The sequence below is a fragment of the Eptesicus fuscus genome, chromosome 10, assembly GCF_027574615.1.
Source record: "Eptesicus fuscus isolate TK198812 chromosome 10, DD_ASM_mEF_20220401, whole genome shotgun sequence".
Classification (NCBI taxonomy): domain Eukaryota; kingdom Metazoa; phylum Chordata; class Mammalia; order Chiroptera; family Vespertilionidae; genus Eptesicus; species Eptesicus fuscus.
Window position 1 is genome coordinate 89,165,638 of NC_072482.1, and position 22,212 is coordinate 89,187,849.

Sequence of the window (22,212 nt, forward strand, 5' to 3'; positions counted from 1 at the left end):
ACCTTTGGAACGCTGGGTCAGGCGCAGCCTTTGGTCCTTAAAAATAAGCGGCTTAAGTAGTGACCTCATCTTAGTTCCTATAATGTAATCGCAGATCAAATAGCCATGATTCATAAGCCAACACAAAGGAGCCCTTTGCTTCCTGACAGCTTCCAAGAACGAGTGGCTAAAAGCCTCATTACCAAGCCTTTCTCCAGATTACCTTTCTGAGTCCCGGATATTAATATCCTTGGAAAGTGGTTTCTACAGCTGCCGCTGCTGCTGCTTTGCCTGAAAATAACCACACTTTCCCCCAAACACACATACAATGCTGCCTTCCCGTAAAGAGAATTCTCCGAAATAAATAACAGACATCCTCAGCCTGCCTGGATCTGAGCCCATGGAGATGCGTGTCTGTCCCACCTTCTTGCCCAGTGACCAGGTAGTAAAAGTCCCTACTGTGTGCCTGGATCTGAGCTGTGGGGGTTGTACGGAGTCACGTTAAACAGGTACAGGGGACTCACATTTATGCTCAATGAACACGTTGCCTCTCCTTTCTCACAGGGTTTTGGAAATTTGCCCATCTGCATGGCAAAGACCCACCTTTCTCTTTCTCACCAACCCGACAAGAAAGGTGTACCCAGGGACTTCATCCTACCCATTAGTGACGTCCGGGCCAGCATAGGTGCCGGGTTCATTTACCCGTTGGTCGGAACGGTGAGTAATACCCTCCAGGATCCTTCCGTCTGCTGTCATGATACCTGAAGTGCTTACGCTCGGCCAGCGCTCTGCACAGCAGGTATTGGAAGCGCTTAATGGTATTTGCTGCTTTTCTAAGCATTCTCTTCCACCATAAAACACTTCGCCATTGTGGTTTGGATTTTCCTTTTGGGGGGGAGGGGGGGCCGTGTGTTCAGGATCCCTTGAGTCCTAAGACTGACTCTGCTTATAGAACACAGAAGGGAATGACTCTGCAGAATTCAGTCTGCCGTTTAGATGGTAGAATGGCTTCGTTTAGTGCTTCTCGGTCTTTTTCACGTCATTGCACTCAAAATGGTAAGATCTCACTGAAGTGTAGGGTAAACCGAGGCGACCGCTCATGCCAGACAGGACCAGCTCAGCCCCTGCAAGGGCTGGGGAAATCGGTGTTTTACCCTTGACCGTTTCTCAGTCCATCACTTGGGAAGCTCTCTCGTGAGTTCTCGTTTTTTGGCATTATTGTAATGGGACTACCTTGCTGTAGGGTGATTATTGTGTTATTTCAGGTTCTCTGTGGGTGGAGGGGAGACAGCAGAGAAATGAGAACTTATCAAAGCACTTAAAACCCATGGTGATGGGCTTCAAATAGAAAATGCTTCGTTGTAGCCACACAAGGAATGATCCAGTGGTCCTCCCTCAGGAACTGTCAGTGACTGAAATTTGACTTCTCATCACAGGAGTGCTCCTGGATTAGATTTAGAACAGAAATTCTAAATCATCATCATTATTATTATTGTTGTTGTAGTTGTTGTTGTTACAAACTGATCCAAGCCCAAATAAGAAACATAGCAATGTTCCTAATAAACCTTGTGGCTCTGTTATTATGCAACCAAGCAATAGGTAGGCAAAAAGTGTATTAAACGTACAGAATTCTTATCTTACTATGCATACATGTTTCATGTAGTGTTAGGCAAAATGTTTTCAATAAGTGTTTTTTCATTCCTACTGCATGTGAGTCCCAGGGATACGAAGAGGGGAGGTGTGAGGAGTGTGGGTTTGAGCAGCACAGAGGAGTGTAGAGCAGGAGAGGTTGGCACTGTGAATGCCCTCAGAGCACAGGGAAGGCAGCAGCTAGTTCTGCCCGGATTGGGGAGGAGCAGGGTGTGTGGGAGAAAAGGAGAGTCCAGGATGCTTCGTAAAGGCCCCAACCTCTTGCTGAGAAAGAGTGAGTTTTGACTCAAAGGCATCGAAGACGTGACGTACCCTTCCCAGGGAGGTCCAGCGTGGCCGGAGTGGGACAGGTTGGCGAGGCTGGGAAACGGGACTGGGATGGCAAGACATGGCCAAGCTGTTTACGAATCTCAACTGCACCTGAAGGAACTTGGGTTTTGTCTCAAGCATGCTGTGGAGTCAGTGTGGCATGGGTTTTGTGTTTGGTTGGTTTTATTTTTATAAGAAGAAAAAGAATGTGGTCCAACTAGTAGGTTAGAAAAGTAGCTCAGGCAGCGATGTGGGAAGTGTGCAGAGGGCAGAGACCCACACCCAGGAGCCGAGTGAAATGGGCGCCGTGGCTGCAGGGGAGTGAGTGTGGAGAGCGGGGCAGACCGGAGGCATATTTGGGGAGCCTCTTACTTGTGGAGTCCAGGGTGATGGACATGTCTGACCTTATTGAGAATGGTGATGACGACCGACTGCAAAGGGAACTTTGGGGGTGATGGAAACACTCTGTATTTTGACTGTGGTAGTGGTTCCATGGCTACTACATACATTTGTCAAAACTCATACACCTACGCCCCTAAGACGGGAGAGTTTTATTGCGTATAATTTAGTTACACCTCAATTAACAGAACGTGTGCTGAGAAGAGCTTGCTTTAGTGCTCCGTAGGGTAGCCCCGGGGGTGGCGGCCCCTCCATGCTGCAGTTCTCCTGGGCCCTAGCAGAAGGCGTGTGCTGAGGAGGAAGAGCTCATCTGTAGTGCAGGCCGGAGAGACGGGACCACGCGGGCGCCCACGTGGAGCGTGAAGCAGTGGGCACACCAGAGGGGAAATCGCGTGGTTTATAGTTTGTCCTGTGCAGATCTGAAATCCCAGAGTCCTTCACCCAGCAGACTCATTCATTCAGCCAGTGTGCACAGGCATGGTGCGCTGGGGAACCCCAAAATGAAGACACTTTTTCACTCTAGGCAGCTACGGGGAACCCCAAAATAAAGAAGCTTTTCCACTCCAGGCAGCTTACAGCTCACCATGTTAAATGGAAGTCAGTTAACAAAGAAAATGGTGTGGTGTTAAAAATTGTGACTCGTAAATGATAACCTGTTTCTTAGCATTCAGTAGTCATTAAATAATTATAACATAATTTAAAATATTAGAATATATATATATATATATATATATATATATATATATATATGTGTGTGTGTGTGTGTGTGTGTGTATATATATACTAGTGGCCCAGTGCACGAAATTCGTGCATGGGGGGGTGTCCCTCAGCCCACCTGCACCCTCTCCAATATGAGACCCCTCGGGGAATGTCCGACTGCCGGTTTAGGCCCTATCCCTGGATCAGGCCTAAACTGGCAGTCAGACATCCCCCTTGCAATCCGGGACCGCTGGCTCCTAACCGCTCACCTGCCTGCCTGCTTGATCACCCCTAACCACTCTGCCTGCCGGCCTGCTCACCCCCAACTGCCCCCTGATCGCCCCCAACTGCCCCCCCCACCAGCCTGCTCACCCCCACTGTGTCCCCCCCCCCCACCCCGCCGACCTGATCACCCCCAACTGCCCTCCCCTCCTGGCCTGATCACCTGTAACCGCCTCTGCCTCAGCCCCGCCACCATGGCTTTGTCCAGAAGGACATCCAAAAGGTCTCCCGATATAATTAGCATATTACCCTTTTATTAGTATAGATATACACACACACTATTATTTAAATACACACACACACACACTATGCCTCTTCTCCCCGCCCGTGAACAACACCACATGCACACCACGGAAGACCAGTTCTGGGAAACCAGAACCGTCAGCACAGCTCGTGTGTGAACAGCCCATCCATCCCTCTGCTCCTCCCTGACGTGTGACTGGTTAGAAAGTAACTGTGGAATGCTTCTCAGGCCCCCCCCCACCCCCGCTGTGTTTCCGGAAGAGCGCCCTCTGCCCCCTGTCGCCCCGGCTCTGGACGGAGCTCCCTGTGGCCACAGCAGAGCAGGGCGGTGTGTGGAGGTGCACCGGGCGAGGGGGACTAAGGATGTCCCTGGAGGTCAGGAAACTCTCGTGGAAGCCGTGGCCTGAAAGGTCTGGTCTCTGTGACGGAGCCTAATAAGGCTGGCATTTACTTTTACTTGACCCACGCTGGGCCCTGCTAAAATGCTTCTAACATTCCTCAGCGGATGCGAGACACGGTGCAGTGATTTCCTGCCCAGATGACAGGAGGAAAGGGGCGTGGGGACCCCGCAGACCAGCTCCCGCGGGTGGGGAAGTCCCCGCCTCATGAATCACTCTGACTCCTACTCACTCAGCATGTGTTCCTGTGAGTGTCTCTGAAATACATGTTCATGTATCTGCTCCAGGAGGAAAGCCCACACTGAGCCCTCAAAATCAGAAAGCTGCTCAGTTTTCATGCAGTGTTCATCATTCATTCATTCATTCGTTCACCTACAGCATGCACCAGGTAAACAAGATCCACTCCTTCCCTCACGGGCCTTAGGACGGACTCCAGTAACTGAACCCACACCAGTGCTCTGGGCTTTATAACCAAGGGAGAACTCCCTTCTCTGTGTCCTCGGGGAGGCACACCGCTCGGCTGCCTAGTAGGTCCAGAAGTGGAGAATCACAACGCATGCAAGTCCCCCCTCAAACAACAGACATCGTGCTGATTTGGGGAGATCCTGTGGTGAAATGCTGAAGCGTTCAGGTTTTTCCCCGGATTTAGCTTTTTAAATATTTCTTTTTACCCTCCATCTTGACTTATAGGCCAGACTTTTCTACCATGTAGTTAATTCGCCATGTTCTAGTTAGTGACGCCTTTCGTTGCCATTGATCAGCACAATAAGATGATAGTGATAATAAATACCATTAACTGGGTAGACACTTCCCTGGAACACTGACTCCGCTGCTGTTTGTGCAGAAGCGCCCAGTCGTGGATTCCTCAGCTAATGCAACTCTGAGACCCACGCTGAGTGCTTTGGGGGTGTTTTCCACCTTCCTGCAGGTAGTCTTCCTCCCTGAAAGGTCTGTCTTTGCTCCCAGTACGCCTCTCTGCATTCTTGCTTCTCTTCAGTGACATACTTATATATGCTTTCCAGCGCATTGCTGAAAGCTGCAAAATAGTACAGGATTCTTGACCAGCCCATCTCCACTTAGCACATCTCCTTCTAAGAAATCGTTTGGCCAGTGCAGACCTTTGTGGGGAGAAAGGAGCAAATTATTTTTATGATTTTCCACCTCTGTATTCTACAGATTATCCCATTATGTTTCCAAAAGTCTTTCAAAGCTTACGGTTTATAGTGTCCAATAAACCTAATAGTTTACAAAAACTCCAAAACCATCTCGTGCCAAAAATAATAATAATAATAAATTCAGTAGGTGGTCTTTGTCTTGTGGTCCCATTGTTTTGATATTGTCTTCAAGTTTCTATAATTTATAAGGGCTGTTTAATTACTTGGCACAAATTTCATGACAAAAAAATATTATCCTGTAAGCAAAGTATATGAAATGATGTTGTTGAGAAGTAAATTACATGCCATATGGGAAAGACCAGAAAGACAGACACCAAGATCTTAACCTCTGGCCAGGATATTGTGAATAGCTTTTCTTTTTCTCTGTACTTTTCTGTTTAAATCACTGCATTGATGTCACTTTTATAACATGAAGATACAGTAAGTAGGATAATGATGATCTAAAAGAACCTGGAAAGAATGTTTAACTGGGTCACTGGGTTCCAAGAGACTCAGCTGTGTACAGTGGGTCTCAAGGTGTTTGTTTTAGCGCCTGAAAAGTTGGGACACCAAAGAAAGGACAAAAGAGCTAGAATGTTCCTGTGAGAAATGCACTCTATTTTTGTTGTTGTTAATCCTCACCTAAGGATGTTTTTCCATTGATTTTTAGAGAGAGTAGAAGAGAGAGGGAAAGACAGAGAGAAACATCGATGTGAGAGAAACACATTGATTGGTTGCCTCCTGCATGAACCCTGACCAGGGCCCGGGCCGGGGAGGAGCCTGCAACCAAGTTACGTGCCCTTGACCGTTTGCTCCACAGGCCAATGCTCTATTCACTGAGTCAAACTGGCTAGGGCTACACTCCTTTTTTTTTTTTTTTTAAGAAATGTACTCTACAGTGTATGTGGTTTAGTTCCATCTAACGTTTGCTAGCCCCAGAGTCAGCTAAGGAAATGCAAGAGAGTTTTTCCCATGCTGACTTGTCCTGGGGCCCTTCTTGCCTGCCGTCTTGGGGTGGAGAGGATGCATTGTCAGAGCAGCCGGCATGGAGGGTGTCTGACCACGTGGGCATCCCTAGCGGACATCCTTTCGACATCAGTGCTGGCATCTTGACCTGCTTTCCTTGGACGTCACCTTGAGACGGTGAGAGCGGCTCCTGGAGAACCAAGAGGTCTTCTTTGGGACGTGAAGTCGTCTGCGATAGGAAGTCTTCATTGACAAACACGGGGCATGAAATTAGGGCATGAGGGCCCTTTAGGACAAGGACCTGGGCCAGCATCTCGGAGTTACGCGGTCTGGCCGGTCACCCAGAAGGGATGATGATGTCTTAGGGCGTGATGTGGTGGTCACTGCCAGACAGAGCAGTTCTGGGGTCAAGGTGGCTCCTTGAAACTGTTGGAAAATAGACGGTTAGTGCTTTTGTGTTGGCTGGGGAACTAGGATGCTCGGGTCAGAGCTCCAGGTCCGCCCATGGTCCTCCAAGGGCCGTTTGCCCGCCCGCTCCCTGCACCCTGCACTCGGGTCCCTGTGCGCTTTCTGGGGCAGAGGATGCAATCGAGGGCACTGCCTGTGCAGACAAGGGGCAGGTGCAGGCTGGACCCATCCGGGTGTGGAATTCTGTGCAGGAAAAGGGGAGGGAAAGTCCAGTGGTAAGACCGGTGGTTTCTTTAACAAACGGACACCGCTGTGGCCTTGGTTCCCACTCTGTGTGACCTGACCCGGTCACAGCTCACATCTCCACCCGGTGCCCCACTGACGCACCGCGGGGCCCGGCTCGGGAAAGCAGGAAGCTGCTGGAGCGTATCTGGGAAATCAGTGATGTCATCGCCAACTAATGCTGGGTGGGGAGTCATGGGGGGCGGGAGGGGGGTGTGAAAGAGGAAGCTGCGGCCCCTCCCGGCAGGCCCTGCCGTTTTGTTCTTCATCACGTTTCAGTTCAGCTCCTCCGCCGGGAAAGTATGTACTGAATGTCGGCTTTCTGCAGGCTCCGTGGGGTGTTTCCTCCTGCGTGTGGCCCCGCTCAGGTGGAGGCTGCACACCCGCTCCACTGGGTCAGGCATGAAGGTGAAGGAACTCAGGCCTTGTAGGTCAAGTCCAATGCATGACTCCTGAGACGCATGGCCAGTTCCATAGGGGGAAAGATTGAACATTTACTCCCCGAGCTGTAAACGAGGGACCAGCAGCCGAGGAGCACAGCGCCCAGCAGCATGTACGGTCACAGGGGCTCTGTGCGCCCAGAATGTCGCTCCGACACCTGGCATGGGACAGATTTCCTGCAGTCACCCCTGCCTCCTTGCTCCCGCCCTCACTCCCCACTTTCCTACCTTCCCCCCCCCCCTCTCCCCACCAAACGAGGATCCTCTCCGCTTATTATAAAAAGTCTCTCCCGTGTGCCTCCCACCCTGCCCGCCAGCCGCCCTCTCTGTCCGGCCTCGCTCTCTTGGTACCCCGTGTCCTTTCACTCCATTCCTGGGGAGCTCGCTGGTTTCCTCTTCCGCATCCAGCGTGAGTCCCTTTGCCTCTCTATCTTATCTCCCATCAGAATTTCCTGCTTTCTCCCAAACAGGCCGTTTCCTGGCCCAGGCCTCCATCGCTTCCGCTTAGCCTGCCGTCCCGCACCGGGTGGCCCAGTGGCTCTGTGAGCAGGAGTTCCTTCCCGGTGCCCAGGGGAAGCCACACGTGCGTCTGTTCAGTCGGACAGAAGTCGCTGCCGGCTTCTCAGGGTGGCGTGCTGCGGGGAAAGGCGGGTGACCAGCAGCATTCTCCGTTTCCAGAAACCATTTATCAGATGGGGGAGACAGGAAGCTTGTGACTCATGACAGTGATGTTCGCCGGGGTTATCGCGGGCCATCCTTGCATTTAGAGGATCGTCTCTCCCCTCCTTTGATGCTCATTTATTTTTAGCATAAACGTAAGATCACGTTAGATGAAATCGGCTTCAGCTGGGACGTGTGCTGAGTGATCGTGTTACCAGACATTTCTGTTATTGAGTTAAGCTTTTAACCCACTGCTGTTAATCCCCCCGTGTGGGCTCTCTCTTTCTTTCTAGGAGAGAAAAGAGTGTTTGTAATGTCTAAGTGTCCAGCCCTACAGTCCGGATATTGGTCTTTCGTTTTCTCCGGGGGTTGCTGAAACATTGGCCCGTTCCTCTTCCATGTCCTGGTTTTGGTTCAGATTCAGAATAAACTTGACCATCCAGCTACACCCCAGTGGAGAACTTCTGAAGGACACCCATGAAGTTGTCAGGCACTCATGGAGTTTCTCTGTCTTCTGTGCCTTCTCATTGAATTGATTATACTTCGATGTCCCGGTTTTCCTAAGAGGCATACAGTGAGCAGCAGCTAAGCAATCTACACAAGGAAAATAAAATGAATATAGACCAGTTTTCCGAACTAAATGGCCCAGAGGCCCTCAGGGTCAGTTTGAAGGGGTGGTAGGGATGGATGAATAGAAAGAGAAGCTAAATGTATCAGGAAAATGTAACGCTTTAAAACTGGGGCTGTAATTTGTAAAGGAGGTATATATAATTGATGGTACCTAGAACTCATGGCTGTTGTTTGAAGTGTGTATGTGTGTTCATTAAATTATGCACCTGTGGACGGCAGAGTAAATGTTAAATAAATAACGTGTGACATCTCTGTGAAATATCTGTGATATACTGCTTTTGAAGAATTGGTGTCCCTTAGTTTCTCCTGGGTGTCCTTGAAAATTCAAAACATTTTATGCCCGTGAGGATAGCCAGGAGTAATTAAATCAGGGAACGGGTGTAAAGTTGTTACAAGTACTGTGAGGGTGTAATCTGTGTTGGATTAAATGATCCAATGGAGATGTCTATTTGTAAAGTCCCTGGAAGGGCCATAATGAGAATCCAGGTGCCCATACAGTATGCAGTATGTGCCCCAGGCCATTTGTAATAAAGGCATCCTGTTCGCTAAGGAGGAGAGCTAGGGCTAGGAACAAGTAGCTGCATCTATCATGGACACCAGTCTCCTGTCTGAGGTTCACCCCAACCCCGAGAATCAACTCGACAGAGTGTAGGGCCCATGGAAGTTACCTGCCGTGCTTCGTGCACCTTCCAGAATTCATCGTCCAGTTCCCACATTTACCTGCGTTCCTTCTCTCAGTACAGACCTAAGCTCCAACCTCCGCAAATCCCCAGGACTGGCCTTGGGGAGATGGCGCCCCCTGACACCTGCTCGCCTCCAGTCGCTCCCTTTCACACTCGGGCACACCTCCGTGTTCGCGCTGCCAGCTCCACCCGCTACCGTTTGTTGCTCTTCCTTTGGGTGCCCTGTTCCTTCACCGTGTTGCCTTGTCTGGTATCGCCCATCAATGCAGGCCTCCCCCGGGCAGGGGCCAGGCCTTCTGTCAGTCTGTTCCATGTGTCCATGCGTCTGGTTGGTTTCCAAATAGGCTGTTTGCTACCGGCCAAAGGCTTTTAAAGCTGTTTCAAACTACATTACACGAATAAAGGACGCAATCTCTTCTCTGTTCGAGGCACGATGTGTTCCTTGTCTGGCTCGCACACGTATTTTCGATCCATTAGAATCCTTTGTTTTCAGCTTATTTGCTGCTCTATCACAATTATAAGTCCATTAGGATCAGTAACCTCCGTTTCCATTATCTTTGCTCCGCCCTTTTTTTTTATTTTAATCTTCACCCAAGGATATGTTTTTACTGATTTTTAGAGAGAGGGGGAAAGAGAAACATCCATTGCTTGCCTCCTCTATGCGTCCTGACCGGAAATCGGACCAGCAACTTTATGGTTTAGGGATGACACTCCAGCCAGCTGAGCCACCCGGCCGGGGCTGCTCTGCCTTCTTTTATGGCATGGTTGAGGCTACTCCCCAGCGGCAAAGAATTATCTTGTCATCAAAGCTATAAAATCACAATGATATGTGAAGCGTTCTCCTTTGGAAGTGTGAATCCCAACTACTGCTCATAGTAAGAGACAGTTTTAGCTTTGGCCCAAAAGTACTTGTAACAAGGGCTCGTCTGCAAAGACTGGTTCTCCTTGTCGAGGGTGGTCAGCCTAGCTCCCAGGTCCATGATGTTGGCGTTCCCGCCCAGATTTACCCAGAATGCAGTTAATAATCCATTGCGCCATTCAGGAATACTTGGCACGGGGGTAAAAATCACTGCCGAGGTAGCCGGGAGGTCTTCATTGTTTTTTCATAACCGTAACTGACTTGAAGCCATTTTGACAGCTGGGGGTTATTTTAAATTTGATAAATTTGTCATAAAGAATGGAATGTGCTCCTTTTTGGAGATGGAAAGCTTCGGCATGGGGAGAGGGAGAGACGCCACCGAACAATGGGATTCCGCCAGGTCATCCAGCCGGCGTCTTTGAAGTGCTTTTCGTTTTCATTCGGGGCAGAAATTGGAACCGTATATCTGTCTGGGGAGTAGGGAGTATTTCGGATGGAAAAAAATAAATGATTGTTGCAACCACATCACTGGAAAGAGAACAGAAGGTTTTAGGAAGAATAACACTACGTTGACGAATTAGGACTTCAGACGGATTCTTCTTCTATTTGGAGAGTAAACAGTTAATGACTCGTGGGAAGCGTGATGGGAGTCTCTGCGGCACGAAAGAACATGTGCCCGTAAATCCTCCTCTGGCACGTCTCTGTGATCACAGGCTCACGCCGGGGACAGTGATGGAGAGTCCCGTTCGGTCCAAGTGCGCAGGTCGCCCTGCATCTTACCTGACATCTCGCCCCCTGCTGACACTGCACTCTGTGTGTTATTGTTTTAAAAACAAAAGCTCTGCCTACTGTAGGTCAGACCATTGTCAGGGATCTTCTATTGTCATTTTCTTTCTTTTTGTCTGTATCGTCTCTATGGAGCACGTGAGGTGACATCTTTCTCGCCCCCAGAGTAACCCATTCCTTTCTGCTGTAATATAATGTGTAATCCAGAAAAGGATTCATTGAACAGAGAGGGAAAGATAATATCTGGATAGTTTCACAACCACAATGCTTATCTCTAAATATTCACAGTGATGTTATGTTGATAATGTTTGGTGACTTGGAGAAATAATTGGTTTGTTTGGTGGGAAAGTAAATGAGATGCATAGAACATAATGTCAACAATGTTAAAATGCATAGAAAGCAAGTAGACATGATATTTACGTAAATTATAGCGATAATAAATTAAAACCGTAGGCAGAGCTAATACTTGCTGGGCGCTTGCTACATGCCAGGTGGTATTCGGAGCCATTTGTGTGTACTAACTCATTCCATGCTCACTACGCCCCCTCCAGGTAGGTAAGGTCACCACTCCTGTTTTATACTCGGGGCAGCCAAGGCACAGAGAAGTTAAGTAACTTGCCTTCATCGTAGAGCTATAGTAAGGGGCAGAACCAGAAATATTCTGCCATCTGTGCGCTGATTCTATGGTCTTATTTTCACATCCCTGTGTAACCAGAAGTGACCCTTGATTCTGGTAGCAATCCATTTAGAAAGAGTTACCAGATTATCTACGCTAAAACGAATAGCCATATGGGAGTAGAAGCTTCTTTTCTGGTGACCATTAATTCTGTAAGGCCTTCAGAATTTTAGAGCGTAGAATAAACGTTCTAATTTTTTGGTTGGTTAGCAGAACGCTATGTTGCTCAAAAGGCAAGAATTTTCGTTGTGACATGTTGAGGTTTTTCTGTGGCTTGGGTATCTCCTAAGCCAAAATAATGTCTTCTTATGGTGAGGATCTTGGAGTTTCTGTCCCCGTTAATGAACTTGAAGCAGGCCCGGGATTCTTTTATGCTCTCGGGCTCGCGCTCTCTCTCTCTCTCTCTCTCTCTCTCTCTCTCCCTGGTATGGGTTGCTCATCTCTTTAGGTGAGAGACTTGATTTGGTTCCTTGATGTCACAAACGTATTGTCAGCCCCACCCGCCAAATGATTGCTCTGCTAGGCATGGGAACACAGTCAGCATGGTGAATAGACTCACTTCATGCCCTCGCCAGATAGGACAGCCTTGAACCGTCGGCCCCCTGACCTTTCATCAAAGGCCTGCTTGGGAAATGCTGGCTCGGGAGGGTTCTCTGAAGACTCTGCCGTCGTGCCCTCTGGCTCAGTGTCCAGCTGCCCATGTGCTGCTAACAGGCGCCTTGCATTCCCCTGGGGTGGCGTCTACAGCTCCTCGTGAGGAGGCCTGTGTGCGTGTTTCTCCAGGTAGTGGTCAGGCCTGGGAGGGCGGGGCCTCCTCCTGTTTGCCTCTGAGGGCCAAACACCAGGCCCCGCACGCGGCACACAAATACACAGCTCAGCTGTGATCACCGTAGGATGCTTCAACCACACACCACCCTTCCTACTGGATCTTGCCTTTTACTCAGCATGTATTTTCCATGATCCCGATTTCTATCGATCGGATTCTTCAATTTTATATAGGCAAGCCACCTCAAGTTCTTTGCTGGAAACTTCCACCTGTGGAACAGACATCCAGTAGAGTAGGGGGCAAGATGAAATAATAATACCACCCCAGCATCCTCCAAGACCTGAGGGATCTAGACTTTACAAGGGAAAAACAACCACATGACTCCTGAGATGCATGGCCAGTTCCATAGCGGGGATGGTATTCCTGCCTTATCTTCCTCAGTTATCTTCCTCAGCTAAAACACTCCGGAATGTCTTACCTTTGAGGAAAGCAGCACCCGGAATCCTTGTGTCCATTGTCATTCAGGGACAACCCATATCTTACTTATTGAGGGTGTGGTTTTCCCTGCTTTTCTTGTTCATTTCCGTACCTAGTAGGAGCTGAGGCTGATTTCCACAGTGATGTTGCCATGAGCTATAAATAGCTTCCCGGAGAGAGACCAGAAGGACGTGTGTCTAGTGCAGCTTGACCCTCGGGGGGTCAGGGCCTCGTTGGGTTGGAGGAGAGCAGGAAGTGTGGGAGCACTGATTGCCAGGGTCTGTCACATCCGCTTGGGCCTTTGTCCTGGGGGCGGGGGCCACGTTTCTGATCTTACAGAAAGCTTGTCGAATGCTGTGCAGAAATGTGTGTTTTGTTTGCTTGCTTTTAAGGGTGACCTACAGGCTGACAGCCAGCAAGAATCATGCATTCCATGACACATTTGCTAGTTTTTCGGTATGATAGACGGCAGTCAGCCCACAGAGGTGCATTTAACCCTGTGTCATGGAAGTTATGATAGAGATGGGTCCTGAAAGTGATGGTCTATGGGGGGTCTGTGTAATTTGCCCCCATAAGAAGGCGTGGCCTGGCCAAGGAGTTATGGAGGGGCATTTGGAGGTTGGACCACTGTTCTGACTTACTTGGTGGCACCTCACCAGTATTTCCCATTTCACAAAGCTTCTAAAGGAACTTCTTCTTCTTCTTTTTTTTTTTTTTTCTTTAATCAAATGTGAGCCAGCATCTCCGTGCAGGGTGAGTGGTGCAGTCCTGAGACACTGAACAGGGAACCAAGACGTCTGGGCTCCATGTCCTGCCTCCGCCACAGGCAGGTCCCTCCCCTCCTGGGTGGGATGCTGTCCTCTCAGCTCCAAGCATCTGTAGTTCTACTAGACGTTGGTTGGTATTTTTGTAAAATCAGAACATAAAACGTGAGCATGCTGTTCTTTTTTATGAGGAATGACAACTCCCAGAGATCAAAATGCTGTCAGAGCTAACAGTTAACCTCCCAAAGTAATCGGGCTCATCTCTTACCACTTGGTTAGAGAATCTTTATTCCTGAAGACGATCAGCGATGGTAAGTATTCTTGCTAGTCAGACTACGTGGGGATTGGCGTTTCCCAGGGCATTATCTCAAGCGGACCTGCCACTGCGTTTAAAGCGCTCCTCCTGGGGGTTGGCTGTGCTCTCTGCCCCCTGGGCTTGTCCAGATCGGCCATGAGACAGTACCGGAGGGCTCCGGCCCAGTATCTTACGTAATACACCGAGGAGTCATCAGTTTTATTTACAAGGAAGTCTATGCTTCCAATGGACTTGGCTTTGCTTGGTTCCAAGCTCCAATTCTTCACGTCATGGAGGGAGGGAACAGTAGAGACTTGGAGAAGGACATTGGGATTTAAGTGAAGGGCAAAGCAGGCCAAGGTCACCCAGCGGACATCTCTAAGATAAACAGCCTTGCATTTGTGAGAATATTTTCTGAAAACAACTCAGTATTTCCGTAGTACAGAGTCAGAAGCGTCGCTTTGGTGGGCTGTGGGCAGCAGGAGGTGTGGGACCAGGTGGGCTTCAGGGAAAGGGGGCCTGGAGAATAAGGCTTATCTGTCGTCACCGCGAGGCCAGGGGAGAGTGCTCCCGGGAAGTGGCTAGGCCTGTTCCCTCAGATAGACTTCTGAGACTCGGGCGAACAGGGATGAGTCACTAGGTCATTCCAGCTCAACGAATGCATCCCTGTGGGACCACACAGATGCCTTGCTTTTGATTCACTCGTTCAATATTTATGGAGGAGTGCTGTGCACTCGGCCATGAGGAACAGCAAACAAACAAAACAGCAGCAGAGGCCTGTGCCTCCCCCTCGAGTTGTTCAGGCTCCAGTTACGTGTGGTCAGCCCTCTGAGGCCACAGATGTGGAACATGTGGGTACAGAGGGCCAACTCAGGGACCAGAGCAGTCGTCTTGGAACCAGCCCCTCGTGGATACTGGGGACAGCTGTAAACAGAAACCTGAAGGAGCGCTCTCCCTCTGAGAGACAGGGACAGCGGGTGCTGAGTCCCCAGGGGAGCAGGCCGCATGGAGGACGCACTGTTGGGGAGGTCAGCTGGGCATGGGGTTGCTGAAGGCCAGGTGTGATGGGCGAGGACAAGTTAGCCAGGTGAGGTGGGACAGGACAGCAGGAGGGCATGAGAGCATTGCTCGGGTCCTGTAATGGATGACCGCGTGCTGCGACCCTGGCCAGCAGGGCAAGGCCCAAGACCACCCCCAGGTTCAGGAACTCACACACTCAGGGCTATGACTTACTATAGCACAAGGACACAGAGCGAAATTAGCAAAGAAAAGTCCAGGGAAGCCAGACACAAGCTTGCAAGAGTCCTCTCCCAGGGGAGTCTCCTGGGCCGCATTCGTAATTCCTCAGGCACCAAGTTGTGACGACACGTGTGAGATGTTCTCTCCCAGCTCCTTAGGGAACATCTAATGGGCTGGCCGGGTGGGCACCCTCTGCCTGGCACCTACCAAACCCCAGACCCCCGAAGGAAAGCGGGTGTTCCGTGTAAACCATGTTGCTAGCCACTCGTATGAGAAGGATGGGAACCCTCCCAAAATCCAGGTTCCAGGCACCAACCTTGCAAGCAGGTCCCAGGACGGCGTCCTCAGCCCTGCTCTGTTAACTGTTCCGTGCACAGTAATGAATTCAGCTTTGGACGTGTTGGATGAAGTATGTGTTTTAAGTTCAAGTGAAGGTGTCCAGTAGACAGTGGGGCTCGATAAAGAGACTGTGCTATAAATGGAAGATCCTGGAGTCATTAGCACCTCAAGTGGTTAGTAACACTGAGAGAGAGAGAGAGAGAGAGAGAGAGAGAGAGAGAGAGAGACCGAGACCCAGTATTTCTCCAAAGCTCCATGCTAGCGACCATCTCACTCACCATTCCCAATATATAAACGCAAAAGCAGAGGCCCCCATGACGTGGCGTGGCTGCACATTTTCCTGTTTCTAATCTTTGTCCCATCATTCTGTACCGCCTCAAAACTCCAGAGTCATACATTGCCCATAAATGAATAAAACGATGTTTAGATTATAAAGCATGCCTTTTGTGAGTTTGCTTAATGAGACTTATTTCACAAGGAGCCTGATCCTTGCACCCTGAAAGGTTGAGTTGACTACAGCGAGGCCTCCACCTGAAGGGATCTCTAAGCAGCCTGTGAGTCTCCCATTCATGTTCAGTCGGCCTTGATTATTAAAGAGATAAATGGGGCAGAGTCTTTGCCCTCAAGGTCCTTATATTCTGGGGCCAGGAAAGAGATAAAGACAAGGAGTATATTAGGAGTGTGTGTTGGGATCAAGATTGGGCAGCGTGCTTGGATGTTGGAAATGAAAATAAGTCAAACTCAAAACAAGTTAATTATTTGCCTGAAGCTCTGATAAAGGATAAAATGGAACTTGATGACTGTAAAATGAGGTTGCTGCACATTTATTTAGTTATGGATTTCAACCTTAGGTGCCCTTAAACTTGGATAGGAGAATACTAGAAAGCAGTACATCGTTCTGTAAGATCATCCATTTAGCTCAACACATAGAATTTGGCTTTGGTCTCAGGAGTTAACTTCGATACCTAAAAAGGCAACCTTTTCTGGTGCCCGCTCTGGCCTCTCTATGGATGCATTTACATGTGTTTGCTACTTCTCGGGCGGCTGTTAGACAGTTTTCCATTCTAAGTTGTCTTGGGGTATCATGAAATATGTGCAAAGTCCAACTTAATGTGGAACGTAGATTTTAAAGTAAGTTGCAGTCATTTGTACAGTTGTACAGTCTCAAGATACATATTTTAAAAGAATCAAAATAGTTCCCCCTTGAATCTTGACTCCTATCTCGGCTTCATTTACTGCCTCATTTGTCATCTAAACAGTCTTTGTTCTTTCATTTTTCCAACATGATTAATTGGTGTTGCGCCGCACAGCATAGGAGAGAGGCTGAATAGTTTGTAAGATGAGTAATCTAGTTAAACGCCCATCTTTCTTTTTCCTTTTATACTTTACCAACAAACATGTCTTATGCAGATGGAAGGGCAGTTTGCTGATTTCCCTGTTCAAATGTTGTGCATTTAGCATAGCACGTTTCCTTTCCAATCAGCTAGCCAAAAATAATATTGACACATCCATGAAGCCTTCCATCTGATACTGCTGCAAACTTATGCAAATAGATGTAGACAGTTAGGTGAATAGAATAATTAAACATCCAAACGTGGAAAAGGGGACGGGGAAGTTAGACTACCTGGCCTCAAGTGGGAAGTTAATGAGGTGTGTGAAGTACACCTTTAAAACCAAAGATCTGAAATGTGTTCCAATTCTTTAAGAGGGCCGTGATTTGAATAAAGCACAGTGTGGTATTATAGTTGCTGCAGGAAGTTAAGAGAGCATTTCTGGGAGTGTTCGTTTTCGGCACATGCTACTTAGAATATGAAAAGATAGTCAGTGTATCTTTGTCATGAATCTTTCCACTGGGACCAGGCCACTCCTGGATGAACTCACAGATTGAGAGTTTCTCAAAATACATAATTAAATTGTTTGTCTTTAAAATACACTGTTTGAAAGTCTTGAAAAATCAAAGAATGAAAATAAGGTTAAAATTTGGCAAAAATCGTTTGAGGAGTTATCTCTTAAAAAACTCTGACTTCACTTATAGAATTTACTTCCAAAGAAATTCACTTTGTATATCATAAATCTAATATAAAAAAAAAAATCTCTCTATGCCAGCTCTTAAATTCCTGATAAATTTTTTTGAAGTGTTAAAATGTTTTTAACATTTTGGAAATAGTTGTTTTTTTCCAATTTAGTGAAGATTGATCTAATACTCACCACTGTTAAAGAAAGAAAACAAACAACTTAAAATATTAAACCAAGTCATAGCTTATAAGTTTTTAAGGTAGCAAATGTTTGCTAATTTTGAAAAATGTGTTAACATTCCTTTTTTATGGAGGTGACATTGGCTTATTACATTATATATGTTCAAGGTATGAAGCATTTATAATTCAATAGATGTGTATACTTCATAGTAAAGATGTGGCATTATGCGCGCGCACACACACACACACACAGTGGAATACTATTTGGCCTTAAAAAGGGTGCAATCCTGCCATTTGCAACATGGATGGACGTTGAGAATATCATGCTAAGTGAACTAAGTTGGATGAAAAAAGGCAACTAGCAAGTGATTTCACTTATATATAGAATCTAAAACAAAAAATGGAAAGAAAGGGAACCTTGTCGAGGCCAACACAGATGGTGGTCATGACCTCCCGCCCGTTTCTTTACAGTTTTGTGCCTTGGGTGTGGTTTAATTTAGGGCTCTCCGAATGCCACTCAAGTCTAACGCGTTAGCAAACGGAAGAGCTTTGCAGACAAATGAATGACCATGGACAGGCTGAGGCCCTGGGCGGAGCCGCACAGTCATTCCGCCAGCGAGGCCTGGCTCTCTGTGTTTGTCAGAGCTCTCTTTTGGTTGCAATTAAGAGAAACTCAGACTTACACAAAAAGAGGAGAAGAATTGACCCAGGTAACAAAAAGGGTTTTGCTGTCTGGCTTTAGCCCCAGCTGAGTTCAGGATTCTGGCTTTTGCTCCCCAATTCTCAGCCCTGCCTCCCTCAGAGTGATGCCCCCCGATTTCACCAGCTTCAAAAACTCACTATCCCAGAAGAAGAGGAATCCCTCTCGCCCCGCATCTGCATGTCAGTGTTCAGGAATCCCCCGCCGGCCCTCTTGCCTCCTGTCCCAGTCCTGACCCATCACCGGGTCCAGCCAGCTTGGACCCGTCTTGCCCGTCTTGCCGGGAGGCAAGGGCAGGCCGCTCTGCACCATGTGGAGTGGCCTCTGCCGCTCCGAGCAGACCAAGGCAGCACTTAGACGGTGCCTGGTCAGTAGGGGGGCGAAGGCAGGTGTCTCCCGGAGGCAAGCACTGCTCTTTGTTTAATTAAGGTAGACGTTGGCATGTGTGAAATATAAAGTCATTGAAAAGCATAACATTCCATTTATAGGAGCTCTTTCTCGTTAGGCATTTTCACGGTGAACAGATTCTGTCCCATGGGAATTAGTTTCCTACTTCAAAAAGAGGGCTCTGTGCTCACAGTGGTTGATAGCATTGGGCTTTTAAAATATTGTTTTGACTTCAAAAGAAACATGGGAAGTGAGCTGGTTCTCAGTCTATGGCTGGCCCTTCCCAAGAGTCAACAGTTAGGAGTGCCTTCTTCTTCGGTTTGAAGTCTCTCCCACCCCCAACCCCAAACCTGTGACCTCTCCAATTTAAGGTTTCTTATCTTGTTCCACAAAATCCCTACAGTTACTCATCTTATTCTTTTCATATTCAGCTCATTACAGCAGTTGTATATAGGTCTTTACAGCCTATTTTAGTGTTAAAAAATCAAATTATATTAGTTTAGCAAGTTGAAAATTACTTCATCATTTTTAACCACAATTGTTGTAAGGTTCATAACTAACAGGTACTGGCTTACTGCCTGATGATGCTAAGAATAAGAGTGTGTTAAACCTAAATACTGCGAGGTAACTACATATATAAGCCTATGTCTCCATGCATCCCTGGAGTGAACTCTCTCAAACCCAGTCACCCACGCCCACCACGCGGTCAGTTCTTCCCCGGAAATGAACACAGTGGCAGTTGGCCAGCTTGGCATCACCGCTGATCCCTGTCCTTTCTGCTGATGTCGCCTAGACCCCAGCCACACGAGCTCCGCGGTGTCCGGGCGTTGCACGTGGACTTCTGTGCCTGTAAACAGTGGATGGTTATTCTTGGTTTTGCATTTGTGACTTTCAGTGAGGCTCCAAGGGAGATCCGAGAGGACTTGAAAGTGGCATTTGAATAACACGTTTATTCTCAGGCAGGGCCACATGAAAAGAGTTGACTAAAGCTAAACAGATAGCACGATTCTGATTTGCTCCATTGGCAACAGAGCAGACTTCTGGGTAAACAAATCAAAAGAACAGCTAGAACGCAGGTCTGGTAGCAGCCCTGTTGTGATGAAACAGGAGATGGCCACGGAAGGTTCATGCCTACCCTCCAGGCTGGGGCAGCAGAGGCGTGCCCGCCGACCGCACTGAAGCAGAAAGGCCACGTGGAGATTCCTCGGGGCACCGATGCCTTCTGCCCGGTGACCCATTAAGGGGAACTTGAGACGAGATCTTATCGGCGATGGAGATGGAGACACCTCAGGATTTTCCGGTGTCACTTTCCACTTTTTGTTCTTGGACATGGTTAATCACGCTCCCAGGTCTTTCGGCTCCTGCGGCATTTCCTCGCGGCCCCCAGTAGTTGCCGCGGGTCAGGTTCTCGGGAACCGAGGGTTCGGTTACAACATCCATCTGCTTTTCAGCCCACTCTCTGACCTTCCTTCTTTCAGTGTTCTCATCCAGCATTCCCAGGGGACTCTCGGTATTCTGAGTAGACAGCCCAATTATTTTTTCCAGAACTTAAAAGAAATGTCTTAGCTTGATATGAATTGCATAAATGTTTTTAACTTAAAAATCGTTTACCAAAAAAATCGTTTACGTACAACCGAAGACAGTGAAACTTGACAGGATAGAAAAGCTGAACACTTGGCAACGTGCTTACGTCCTTCAGACCGTTACCCTGCCTTCTCCCCGAGTGGCGCTGTCGGCAGGGATGCATCGGTGTAAGGGGTCGTCGGTGTCGCAAGAAGAGCATCCATACGAGTCCACGTCTTGGTGCTTTTGAACTCAGCGAGTTTCTTTGAAGCATTGATCATGGTATCCAGCTTTGATTCCTTTCCTGTGGACTGGTGCCAGTGTGCCTGATCTCATTAAATTTTTGGAAAGGACTGAAACTATGGTATGGTTTTATTGCAGTCCTTACATCAATCATAATTTGAGACTGTCTTGGTGAAAGATGAGGAATTCAGACTGGGAGGCGGGGGGGAGGCGGGTCCGGTGGCGAGGGGGATGGGAGGTGGTGAGTACCGACGGCTTGTTTAAGTTCATCCACTTCTGCCTCATGACTTTTCAGAGCTGGCTTCATTCCAGAGGGCCCAAACCCAGGTCCATGGAGACCACACAATTTTAATTAGGTGTGCTTTTTAATTAACGGGCGCCCCCTGGCCCTCCAGGTTGTGCAGGTAGATAACTAACTACATGCTCATGGTCAGGAACATGAAAGCTGCTCCCTTGCTGGCTCCATGGGCCAGAGGCCTTTTGGATGCTGGCTGTTCGTGGCACATGCTAAACTCAGACTCCATGGAGTAGATTGTGGCTTCCTCTGTGCTTCCCCCTTTACGACTCCGCACCCTGGGCCCAGACCCCCATTATCAAGTTTTCCTTTGGGAGTCCGCTCTCCTGGGTGTAGAACTTTGGTTTCCTCATCTTAGGGAAGTGCCCCCTCCCGTTGTGAGCTAGCCTGCTTTGCTGTAGCAGCTTTCCTTCTCCCACGGGCCTCAGTGTTTCTGCAGCACCACGTGCCCTGGCCGCGGGTCTTGTTCTACTTGACTTCCTATCTAGGGGTCACTTCCCTGGTAAGTCCTCTGTGCCCCTCTCATCTCAGAGCCAACTGGGGCCTTTGGAGCCCCTTGCCACACAATCCCACACGACAAAGGGGCCACATCTAAGAGGACACAGAAGGTGCGAGGTCACCCCAACTGCCTTGTCAGCGTTCTCAGATCGTAGAGCCTCGGCGAGCCCCCCTGGTGCACGCCGCATGCCGCGGAACCTGTGTTTTCCGTCTCGGTCCAGAGGAAACACTACCTCCTGGACGTCGGCACAGAGGGAGGGCCTGTGCCGTGTGGACTCTTAGTGAGAAGAAGTGTCATTTTTCAGCCTTCAGACGACACACAAATAGACTTCTCACCTCTGGCCCAAGTGGAACCGCAGGTTGTGCCCTTTGGCGCAAGATGTCACCTCTCTAAGATCTCAGGTGGCTTCCCAACCAGAGAAAATCGAGACTCTACACATTGGGTTTTGTGGATTAGAATCTATGAATTATATTCCGCAAATCTGAACACTGTAAGTTGAGATCTGTAAAGTAGAGCCTATGTAAATCAACTGCCACTTCTATTCAGATATCTTTAAAACTGAGAATGCAGCAATATCCCAGGTGAATGCCAGGACCTCTCACTTCTGTAAAATCCGTGTATTGTTGAACAATAATCCGACGTCTCACGCCATCACCAGCCTCTCTTTCGGTTGTCATCCGCACTTCCCCAGTTATAAAACCAGTGTCTTTAGGGAAAGATGTAGAATGCCCACATTCTTCTCAAGTTCATCTTTCTTGATTTGCATTAAACCCTTTAGTCTGGAGCATTGTCTTTTAGAACAGAGGTCAGCAGACATTTTCTGTAAAGGGGCAGGTGGTAAATATTGTAGGCTATGCAGACCACGTGGTCTCTGTCCTCAACTCTGCCGCCACAGCGCAGAAGTGCCATGGACAGTTTGCGTACGAGTGAGTATTTTTTGCTGTGTT

The 22,212-nt window shown here is 48.4% G+C and overlaps 1 protein-coding gene across 2 annotated transcripts in view; it reads left to right on the forward strand.

The window, feature by feature from the left end:
* Window positions 1-22,212, forward strand: part of MTHFD1L (methylenetetrahydrofolate dehydrogenase (NADP+ dependent) 1 like) — a 164,305-nt gene that overhangs the window by 126,723 nt on the left and 15,370 nt on the right. For both annotated transcript variants that reach the window (XM_054721834.1, XM_054721835.1), the window contains one exon: window positions 544-696. In XM_054721834.1, the coding sequence (XP_054577809.1) occupies window positions 544-696 (153 nt within the window). The remainder of the gene's footprint in view (window positions 1-543; window positions 697-22,212) is intronic.